This window comes from Micropterus salmoides, unplaced genomic scaffold (assembly GCF_014851395.1).
Source record: "Micropterus salmoides isolate LMB-PRFRI ecotype aquatic unplaced genomic scaffold, ASM1485139v1 Ms_hic_scaffold_18, whole genome shotgun sequence".
Taxonomy (NCBI): Eukaryota; Metazoa; Chordata; class Actinopteri; order Centrarchiformes; family Centrarchidae; genus Micropterus; species Micropterus salmoides.
Window position 1 is genome coordinate 32,391,846 of NW_024040928.1, and position 11,932 is coordinate 32,403,777.

At 46.9% G+C, this 11,932-nt stretch overlaps 1 protein-coding gene across 2 annotated transcripts in view; it reads left to right on the forward strand.

The window, feature by feature from the left end:
• The window catches only part of zbtb25 (zinc finger and BTB domain containing 25), a 4,408-nt gene extending 478 nt beyond the window's left edge, over positions 1 to 3,930 (forward strand). Inside the window, exons 2-3 of one of the 2 annotated variants that reach the window (XM_038727624.1) lie at positions 746 to 926; positions 1,060 to 3,930. In XM_038727624.1, coding sequence (XP_038583552.1) covers positions 754 to 926; positions 1,060 to 2,248 — 1,362 coding nt within the window. In that variant the 5' untranslated portion in view covers positions 746 to 753 and the 3' untranslated portion in view covers positions 2,249 to 3,930. Of the gene's footprint in view, positions 1 to 638; positions 927 to 1,059 lie in introns of those variants that run through there. The other variant, XM_038727625.1, reaches the window with a different exon arrangement.
• The last annotated feature ends 8,002 nt before the right edge of the window (positions 3,931 to 11,932 follow it).

Below are 11,932 nucleotides of genomic sequence, written 5' to 3' on the forward strand. Positions count from 1 at the left end.
CCAGCTGAGACACACTGATGGCTGAAGCTGCTGCCTGCTGGGAAACAAAGTTTAGGATCAGCTGAAACTGTTGAGTCAGAACAAACATTAAAAACTGTAGGAGAGGAGTCGACTACGACTCCCAGGGTGCATTTCATTAACAAACAGCCTGTTAGCTGCGCTGCTAACAGCTCAAGATTCATAAACAGTCTGCAGAGAGGATGAATTCAGTAACCACGGTGACACGTGTTGTTCAGGAGGCTCCTGGGTACCGTAGGTAGAGCTGTTGTCACAATAAAACATTTCATATTATTCGATATTTATATTATATATGATTCGATCTTTCTGGTCAGAATGTGACACTTCTGATGCCGAAATCTGAGGCAGTAAAGTGTTTTTCAGTCAGAACAACAGAAGAAATCTCTTAATAGAAAAGTGCTAATTCATTTGTAATATTTATTGTTTTATTGCCGAGCTCTAATTGTACTCCACCATTAACCTGTGTGATGGTTTCAGCAGCATTCAGGAGGTAGTTGGTAGAAGAAGTTAAAGTGTTAACAAACAAACCCGCCCAGCTGCTAACAGAAGCTGCTAACCGGAGCTTCGACCAGCTAATTCAATGTGAACAAATATACTTTGGTTGGGAGCCTTTGAAAACCCTGTGCACTAGACTACTGGGACCTTAATGTTCTACTGTGTAGACATGTTTAAATGTGAGTGTTGTTCCCATTGTGTCCTGGTTTGAAACGGCTGCTGTGCGTTGCAGAGTGGGTCATGGAGGTGTCGTCTCACAGCCTCTTCCTGCTGCAGCAGCTCAACGTTCAGAGAGAGTTCGGCTTCCTGTGCGACTGCACCGTCGCCATCGGAAACGTCTACTTTAAAGCCCACCGAGCCGTGCTGGCCGCCTTCTCCAACTACTTCAAGATGATCTTCATCCACCAATCCAGGTCAAGGGGTTGGGAGGGGGACTCTCATCTGAGAGTCCTGAACCAGGGCACACTAATGTTGATTCTCAGTGTGATCAGGATGAAAAATTGGCACTGACGTTTTGTCCTTCCTGTCTCATGTTCGTGTCCTCAGTGAGTGTATAAAGATCCAGCCCACGGACATCCAGCCGGACGTCTTCAGCTACCTGCTGCACATCATGTACACCGGCATGTGTCCCAAACAGCCGGTGGACCAGAGCCGGCTGCAGGAAGGCATCAAGTTTCTTCACGCTTACCAGCTGTGCCGGAAACCCGGCGAGGCTGCAGCAGACGCCACCACCGACGTGGTCCGCATGTCCAACCTGTACGGCATCCAGATCTCCTCCCAGCTGGCCAACAAGGAGGCGCCCGGGGTCCCCAAGTCTACCACGGTGTCCTGCGGGGCACCAGAGGACGGACGCTCCTCTGGCCGAGGGGCACGGTCCCACTCCCAGCTGTCTCTTACTGTCGGACTGGAGGGGGTCCCGTCAGACCGTCAGATGTCGGCGCTGCGTAACGTCTGCTCTGTGGCGTCTGGAGACGACTCAGACATCTCGACTCGTATCAAGCAGGAGCGGTTGGAGGAGGAGGAGGGGGAGGACGGCGAGGGGGAGGAGGGGCAGGGGTTGGGGTCTCCATCTCAGAGTAGCAGTCCCAGTCAGGGCCTCCTCTTCAAAGACAGGGCCCTTGTCCTCTTGTGTCCCCGCTGTGGAGAGCGCTGCTCCTCCCCCGAGGGCCTGCGTGAGCACCTGTTCAGCCACGCCCTCGATCCCACCCGCCTGATGGAAGGGCTGTCGCAGGGCGGCGAGCTGGATGCCGGTGTGGAGGAAGGACCACCAGGGGCCCAGGAGCAGCTGGATGCAGGGTGCCTGGAGGAGGCGCTGAGACAGAGCCAGGCGCTCGCTAACCAGCTGGCTGCAGAGCTGAGGAGGAGCAGGGGCGGAGGAGGCGGGAGCAGCCCCACTCCCACCGTCCTGCACTCACGCAAACGTAAGATCGCCTGCGCCGTCTGCAGCCTGCGCTTCTCTCACAAGAGCCAGCTGCAGGAGCACATGTACACCCACACTGGCAAACCATCACGCTACCACCGCTACAACCGCCTCTGCAGCCAGCTCTTCCAGGCCTCCGCCCACTTCTGCGAGGGCGGTGCTGAGGGAGGGGGCGGTGCTGGGGGCGTGGCCTCATCTGGAACCGCTACACTCTCTGAGGAGGCCAACAGGGACACACAGGACAACGGCAGCTCCTGCTACTCCCTGGACTCTGAGGTCTCCCAGGAGAGCGTGGACGGCGTGCCCGTCGAGTGATGTCATCAGATGAACCATGACAGGTGTTTCACCTCCAGGTGGCGTGACGGAGCACACAGGTGGTTCTGTTGTCTGGTAGCAAAAAGACGAGTTGTTCCAAGAGACGTTCTCTCTGGACTCAGACTGGACTCTGAGGTTTGTGTTGTTGTTCTGTTTCTGTCTCTGCTGCTGTCTGATGGTCCTGTACCTGTGCAGGTGTGTGTGTGTGAATCAGTCACGTGATCATAGTGTGGTGCTGTGGTTATCAGCTGAGGGGGTCGGACTGCTGGTTTTAAGAGTTTTAGCTCATGAACTTCAGTAGAGCTGCAACAATTAGTCTATTAATTGATGAGTTGAGCTACAGAAAATGAATCAAAAGTGCTCTGAAAATCGATGAATTGCTTAAAGTCATTTTCTAAGAAAAGTCAAACTTTTCTTTTGCAGCTTTTCTAATGTGAATATTTGCTCACAGTCAACTGCATTTTTGGGGTTTTGGACTATTGGTCGGAGAAAACAAGACGTCTGAAGACGTGTTGGACTCTTTTTCACTGTTTTCTGACATTTTGTAAACGAGATGATTATTCGGCTAATCAAGAAGTAAACTAACATCACTTTCATCATCGATTAAACTTCGATGAACGTGATGGTTCGTTTTCTCTCAGACAGCGTTTACATCACATCGTGTGATCAGTTTTATTTCATCGGATCGTGTTTATTTCTGTGGAATCCTGCAGAGAAATGTTGAATCCTGATCTTCCAGACTCACCAGCGAACAGGTTTCATTAAGGTAAACTCCATCAGTGACGTAGGAGTCAGGTGTGTAGAGCAGCAGCAGTGCCTTCTGTGGTGGTGTTATGGTGTTTGTGTCGTTTCCATCAGTAAAACAAAGCTTCATGACAATCTAAGTCAAAATCAAATTGTCATTGACAAAGTTCACCAGCTGTTTTACTAATGTTTTGACCAAATTATTCCTTTTCTAAAATAGAAAAAACTGCACTTATTTAAACATTCACGTTTCTGCTAATCATTCTGCAGGGTATTGATTTGCTTCCTTCTGGGCAGTTTGTTGGTTTCATCAGCTCGTTCATCACAATTCAGTTTCTTTATCACAACAACACAATAATAGTTTAAATAGATTTTACATCTGAAGAACGGAGGGAAATTAAACATTAAGCATTATATTATAGTCGTGCTACAGCCTGCTGGTCTTGTCTGACACCGCACAGGTTCACCTCAGGGTCACGTGTCGAGCGACTGAACAGTTAAAGGAGGGGAAGAAACATTCTGTTTTTCTTTGATATTTCTCTATTTCTGTTTGTTTCTTGTGAAATAGTGAAAACTTTCACTTCTTCAGGCTGTAAAATCCTTTAAACAAGACAATCTGTTGTAGTTAGTCTACAGAGTAGTTTAGTCCTCGCTACTCGGATCCATGATGAGGAGAATCACAGGATGTTACTTTATTTTGAAAGACGTTTCATGGAACGGTGTTGTGGTCCTTTGAGTCCTCTGCTGTTAGTGTCTCTGGTCACATGACCGGCGGTTGCGATGGCATTGATTATTGATTGGTGAATGTCTGATTGACAGTCGTGACGTCGTCGTGTTTCACTGTAAAAAAAATCAAAACAGGAAGTTTTGTGTTGACGTGTTTTGTACATAGACGTCTGTTTTTTTCATTGATGGAACAATAAAGTTTTGTAAATAAATGTCTTTTTCCACCAATCAGACGACAGAGCTGGAGTTTGAGGACATGATATTTTTTTAATCATTTGTAGCTGATATAAATCTGCAAATAACAATATTGTCGGAACCCAAAACTTTAAAGACTCCTGGACGTCATGTGAAGGTTTCATTTTGTTTTATATTCAAATAATTTTAACAAAGAAACAAACAACAGAGGAAACTAGTTACATTAAAGTTAAAAAAAATAGTTTTATTTATTATTGTGATGATTAACATACAAGAGAAAAGCATCAAATAATCCAAGGCAGACTGAACATCAGCTTCTCATCACACCTGTAAACTAAGTGGAGGAAGCAGCACCGAGAAACAACAAAGGACAACTCATAATATTCCAGTGAGAAAGAAAAACAAAAATAGGAAATCACATATAAAACTTAAGAGGCTGTAACGGAAACAATCAATTGTAAAATCAATACTTGATACATGAATGAATGAATGAATGAATGAATGATTCACATGTTGAAGGAGTGTGTGTGAACCACTGCGAGAAGAGTACTGATATGAGAAACAGCTTTATTGTCAAGTAGTTTTTACACATACAAGGACAAACAAAAACCTATCAAGGAATAAACAGGATGTACAAGTTATAATGTTTGTAAAATAATAGAAATCAGCGAGAGAATAACATTTTCAAACTTGAAAGCTCATTCTTGACCTTTCAGCAGAAGATCATGGTCATCCAAGACTAATGAAAGTGAGTGAGCCTTTGAGTGCTGAAGGTTAAACCCTCGTCTGATCTCAGGTGCTTCATTTCCTGCAGTAACAGATTCAGTCCAGCAGGCGTCAGCAGAGGGCAGAACAGCGAGGGAAGCTTTCACTCAGCAGGAACCTAAAAAGATGTGAAATGTGTTTTTCCTCCTGCAGCTCAAACTGTACATTTAATTTAAAGTGACACTTTATTCTTGTGATATCAAGATGTTTTCTTGTAAAAGAAATACATTTATAATCATAAAATTTAAACTTTATGATCCTGATTTTACAAAAAGAAAAAGTCAACAACCTGAAAGATGACGACTTTATTCTAAATAATCTACTAAGAAATTTATTTTCATTACAGTATGACTTTATAAAAATTTATCTCATTTTTCCCCATGTAAAATTAAAGTTATTCTTTCATGACAACAGACAGAAATACAGCTTTATTCTATTAATATATTGACAGTGACTCAGTAAATCACAGGGTCATTAAACTGTTTCAATACTAATGTGAAAATATTATAATAAAAACAGGAAGTGACCTCATGATGAGCAGAATATTAATCTAATCTCAAAGCTGCAGGTTCTCGCTCAGATTCAGGTGACGGTGCCTGCTGATTGGCTAATTCATGGATGTGATGTCACATAGGCAGAGAGAGGAAAAACCTGATCAGCAACATGTGAACGGCTCAACACTGAAGATGCTGAATTCTAACCATGATGTCAGTGTTTGCAGAAAATAATCAGCCATCAGATTAACAACAATAATCTGACACTACTGAGAGATACGAGGTTTTCCTCCTGAACTCTCGTACGTGTTTGTTCATTTTATCTTCATGTTATTAAACTAAAGATCAGAAGTTTTAATTCTCATCTAACACATCTGTAAATTATAAACAATAATAATAATGAATAAAAACCACGTGACAAAGTGCTTTCACAAGCGATAAAAGCAAGAAGAGTCTTGTAAGGAATTTAAAAACAGTTAAAATCAACTATAATCAGGAAAGGCTCTCCTATAAAAGTATGTTTTAAGAAGGGACTTAAAAGAGTTCACTGACTCAGCCGACCTGATTTCCTCGGGCAGGCTGTTCCAGAGCCTCGGGGCCCTGACAGCAAACGCTCTGTCCCCTTTAGTTTTCAGTCGAGACTCTGGAACAGACAACAGACCTCTGCCCGAGGATCTCAAGGTACGTGCTGGTGCGTATGGGACTAAAAGGTCAGAAATATAACAAGGCGAGAGGCCATGAAGAGCTTTAAAAGTGATCAATAGAATTTTAAAGTCAATTCTAAAACATACTGGGAGCCAGTGTAATGAAGCTAAAATAGGAGTAATGTGGTCATATTTCTTTGTTCTGGTTAAAAGCCTGGCAGCTGAGTTCTGGACAGTCTGGAGTCGATCAATAGATTTTTGGGTTAAACAGGTGAAAAGGCTGTTGCAATAATCCAGGCGTGATGAGATGAAGGCGTGTTAGAAGGTCTCAGTGTCCCTTAAGAGTTAAGATTCTTTGCCACAGGCCTGATGTGATCCACTAGGGAACCAGTAGAGGGCAGTGTTTGCTGGGACCCGAAGACCAGGATCTCGGTTTTGTCGCCAGGGTTTTGAAGGAATGCGTAACAAAAACTGACCTAAAATAAAGAAGTTCTGCTCTGAAGTTAAGGCCGTGCTCTTGGATAAAGACAGTAATATATTTCCATACAGGGTAGTCATGTCCAGTAAAAGCACAGAGGACATGTTTACACCCAGGTCCAATGTAAGGACACGGTCATTCGTTTGTCTGCACACATATTGTGTAAAGTTAACAGAAGAGGTGATGTTTAAAAAACACAAGAGAGAGAGAGTCATCATCAACATGGAGATTAAAATCACCACTAAGAACATCTCTGTTTTAATTTAAATCAAGAGCTGATAAAAATAAAGATCTTCCAGGTTTTGACTAACCCGACCTCTGACTCTGGGTTTGCTGAAAGAGTCATACTGAGTTCAGCTCGCTGGCTGTCGTCACTAGTTTTTAACCAGGAGTCAGTTAAAAACACAAAGTCTAGATTAGCAGATTAAATTAAACTATTTCAAGTTAAAGTCTTGAGCGTGATCTCACATTGAAGTTGGTGTATTTGTGCTGGGTGCTGTTAATCTGTAATGTTTCTGTGTGGGCGGGGCTGGTGGAGGAGTCGGCAGCTGTCGGTGAGTTCTGATTGGTGAGCGGTGGTGAGTTCAGGTGTGCTGCGTGCTGTGTGAGCAGCTAACATTAATAATTAACCAACCACAGAGGCTCCCTGAAGACGGACGGGCGCTCACCTGTCCGAGGCTCTGATTGGTCCATCTGCTGTTGCTTAGGGACACATGGATGTATTTTTACTCTCCATCGCTATAGAAACCGAAGCTGCCGAGGTTCCTCACATCTTTAAAAATAGACGACGACATTTAGAGCTGCAGCAGATCATCAACCGATCATCTGTACCCGACTGCTGGTCACCAAACCAGGTTTTGTCAAGAAAACCAGTGAAAAGTGACAGGAAGTGACTCCAGGCGTGAATCTGGAGGTGTTGATTTTTAGCATAAAGAGTCGGGGGCTCCATGGCAACATTCCCAACCTCCATCTGGCCCTCTAATCCTCCCCCAGAGTAACTGGCTCCATGCCCCCCCCCCCCTCGCCACCTCCAGCTGATGTGGTGGAGCTGCACATCGGTGGTATTATGATTTACTGCGCTGTGTTAATGTAATGAAGTATTACTGTTGTTGGTCTCAGGGACGACACAGCTGCAGCTGAACGCTCAGCTCCACCTGCAGCTTTTATTAAAGTGGGTCACATGACATCAGTCACAGTCTCACTGTAATGACACTAACGTGTTCCCTCGTCCTTCTACAACATGTTTGTGCTACATGTAGCTGAAGGTCACAGACGGAGCCTCCAGCCGTCCACACAGGACGGAAACACGACCATGTGCATAGGTGTCATTTACACTGGGGACTCTGGGGAATCTGGGGACGCTGGGGACTCTGGGGACACTGGAGACTCTGGGGACTGTGGACTCTGGGGACTCTGGGGACACTGGAGACTCTGGGGACGCTGGGGACTCTGGGGACACTGGAGACTCTGGGGACTGGGGAATCTGGGGAATCTGGGGACGCTGGGGACTGGGGACTCTGGGGACCCTGAGGACTCTGGGGACTCTAGGAACGCTGGGGACTCTGGGGACGCTGGGGACTCTGGGGACACTGGGGACTCTGGGGACGCTGGGGACTCTGGGGACCCTGAGGACTCTGGGAACTCTAGGAACGCTGGGGACTCTGGGGACGCTGGGGACTCTGGGAACTCTAGGAACGCTGGGGACTCTGGGGACGCTGGGGACTCTGGGGACGCTGGGGACTCTGGGGACGCTGGGGATTCTGGGGACGCTGGGGACTCTGGGGACTCTGGGGACGCTGGGGACTCTGGGGACCCTGAGGACTCTGGGAACTCTAGGAACGCTGGGGACTCTGGGGACGCTGGGGACTCTGGGGACTCTAGGAACGCTGGGGACTCTGGGGACCCTGAGGACTCTGGGGACTCTAGGAACGCTGGGGACTCTAGGAACGCTGGGGACTCTGGGGACTCTGGGGACGTGTACCTGCCATTTTGAAAGCATTTGTTGAACCTTGCACCACAAACTAACAAATGAAAGGTTTATTTGCATAATGAGAAAACATTTTAAATTCAGTTTAAATACAGAAGAAACAAAAGTAACTTTCCGGCTCTATACTGTCACCTGCCAGCCAAGTTTTTTGTTTCCTTCTATATTTAGACAAACATTTCCACAGAAATAGCAGCAGAAAAGTGTCCAGAATGCAGGACGGTGTTTAACGCTGCCACTGACCTCCATGTACTTCAACGTTTCATATTTCTTTAAAATCGTGCTGAACCTCTGCTCGTCTTCTTCTCGTGCTGATCCGTGCCGCCTCCGGCAGTTTGTGTCTCTGTGGTCGTTCCGCTGACGTTAGAACAAGAAGAACCTGATTTATTTAGAACCTCTCAGTAAACACATGTGGCCCTGAGGCTCCTGGGGGCCTGATCCGGTCTCCTGTAACCTTCCATCTGTGATCGTCTCTGCTGCAACGCCGGCTTCTGATCAGGTTCCGATCATCAGAGGTTCTAAAGATAGAACGGCTCAGCCGGCACAAACTCATAATGGGAAATAAAACCAAATCTCGTTTCCCCCGCGGGGGGACGCTCGCCCTCCCCCGCCCTCTCGCCTCCACATCGGAGATGCAATTTCTGTAAAACAAAACGCCAATCGGTGAGGTTGCTGTGGAAACTGGGGCGGTGGATGCAGAGAGACGGGCTCGGCGTGTCCTCTCTCAGAGAAACAGATCTGATCAGCATCAGGACGGAGATCCACGTTCAGGTGAGGCTTCCTCTGTTGATGATCAGCTGATCAGACTTCTGATTAAAGACTCTGATCTGGGATCAGCTGAGGAGGAGGATTTATAAATCTGACAGAAAGATTTACTCTTGCTTTATTCAGTCTGTAACTCTGACAGAGGTCTGTGTCTCTGCCTCTCCAGCTCCTCAGCGAGACGGTCGATAATCTGCGTTACAGATACGTGTGCTGAGAAATCATCTCTGCTCTAAGGATAAAAAACTCGTTATTGGGTTTCTGAAATAAAATGTTTGCAGTTCAGGCGTCTCCAGCTTTGCTTTCTCTGCTCTCATGTGTGACGTGAAGAAGGCAGAGCAGCTTGATTTTAAATTAACTTTAAATTCTAACGGAAAGTGAACGACTGAATGACGTCAGTTCATCCTGAGGCGTTCACAGTTAAACAGCAGCATGTTCAGGCTAATTATCTTTAACTGACCCATTAAACCTTTTTCTTTATAGATAACAGTTTGAACTGTGAAACTTATTTTTATTTAAACAGCTACCTTTCCCCAACAGAAACATGATTTTTATGTCCTTTTACTTTACTGTTCTAATGTGTTCACAGTTCAGCCGGCATTTATTTAGCTGACAGACTTTCAGAGAGGGAATTTAAGCTCCATCTGAAAATGTAGCTTTTTGCTTCTTTCTATTTTAACGTTCATCAGAGGTTTGATGAGCCGGCGGTGTGTAACTCTGTCTCGGCTCTGCAGGTTCAAACAGCAGCAGATGATTCGTCGGCGGCTGACAGAGAAGCTGAAACGACTCCAGGAAGAATAAAAACCACTCAGCTTCACCGTGGAGACGAGTCATGGAGACGCAGGACGGAGAGGACGTGCAGCGAGCAGAGAAAGCCACTTTAAAGAGGAAGCTAACGGGTCCTCCCAGGCTGCTGCTGGGAAAGACCAGGACCAGGAGTGTCGGGGAGGACAGACCCGAGGCCCGGACTAACAGGGACCAGACAGGAAACCAATCCTCAGCTGAAGCAGACGCCGATGCTGCTGAGCTGACGGAAACTGAAATGAACGTGGACGTTTCATCTGGAGTCACCGTGGAGGGCTCCAGGGGGCGCTGTGGAGCGGCAGGTGAGGATGATGACATCACAAACAGGAAGCTGAACAGACGCAGGTGGTGGAGAAGATTCGCACCTGCTGTCGTTTGTAGCAGGAAGCAAAAGACCAACATCCAGGAAAGTTTGGAGAAGCAGAAAAACGACCGTCCTGCTACAGCAGAGGAGGCGCTGCAGGAGACGGACGCCGCTTCAGAAGAAGACACCGAGAACAGTTCTAAAGGGAGGAGGAGGTTTAACGGGACGGCGTGGACGGTGTTTAAACGGTTCCGGACTTCGTCCAATGCTCGCCGAGGTTTTGTGGAGAAAGATGGTGACGAACCTTCGACGACCTTCCAAAAAAAAATTAGAAACATTTTCAGCAGTGGAGGAAAGAAAAGGTCGTCTGGTGTCCCTCTGGAAAACATGGAGGACACGGCGAGGTGTGAGGCGCCGCCACGTTCAGCTGGAGCTCCAGTGGGGAGTCTGCAGGTTGTGACGGTCCAGCTGACTGAGGAGAGTCCAGACGAGACTCCAGCTGAAGATCAGCAGCTCTGTGACGCCGGAGACGGATCAGAAACCGTCAGAACCGACGGCGAGGACGTTAAAGACGCAAACAACGTCAAAGACGAGGTCTGCTGTGTTTCCACCGCCGTCGTCCTGGACGCTGAACCTGAAACTACCTCACAGTCCCTTCTGCCGCCGACTAACGGACCCGGTATCCGGATCGAGCTGGTTCCTGCAGACGACGTCACTCAGGAGGAGGAAGACCGCCGGGTGGGCGGTCCTGCTTTAGTGAACCAGAACCACCTCCTCCTCAGCTTCGACCACAGCGAGCGGCGGCTGGTTCAGACGGCCCGCTCTCTGGTCCGAGCCGCCATGAACGCCGCCGTGGAGCAGCTGAGCAGAGAGCAGCAGAGCGAGTCGGACGGCGTCCAGAGAGAGCCGCAGGGCTGCAGAGACCACGCCTGATGGCGAGCGCCATGAGAGGAGGGACGCTGCCTGCAGGTCTGACAGACTTTAATCCAATCAGATCTGAGTCAGCGGTGTGTTCAGGCGACAGGAGAGAAAATCAGAACAAAGACCCTTTATCACCCAGCAGAGCAACTGTTAGCATGAAACTCAAAAAAGCTTCACTGTCGCTTTGTGTGACGTCACTTGTTGTGATTGGCTTAACGCTGGATCCTACATTTCCCATAATGCACCCAACTGGACCTGCAGGGGAGACGGGTGGACCACAGCTGACAGCTGACAGCTGATTATTATCCTCCGCCAGAGAAGAAGACTCACGAGGTCAAAGTGACTGATGATCAGCTTCAGGCTGAACAGCAGCTGAGAGGAAGCTCTGCCTGTCAGTCACAGCTCAGGGCTTAACTCTTCCATTAAAAACACGACGTAATCATTTGAATTCTCTTTAATTAATCGTGTCTGATTCATGTTCTGCTCATTAACGTGTTTATCTTGTGTTGATTAATGAGGCATGATGTGGTTTGTTTTGGTTTGATTCAGAATAAGACGACTTCCTGTTTTAGTTTCATATCGTTAGTTTAAATACAGAATTTACTCAAATCAAAATGTATTAAAAGTATTAAACTTGCTGACTGAACGAATGTTTATTGATCTCTGAGTGTCGAGCACAGAAACCACAGAAGAAGAACATTTGTTTTTTTAATAAACATGTCGAGCCGTCAGAAAAAAACTTTTTCCTCCTGAAGAAGCAAAAACAGAAACAATGAAATTTATTAAGGACATGAAACCCAGAGAGCCTCCAGCGTCACACAGCTGTCAGTCAGCTGTCTTCAAACCAACACATGATGAAAATG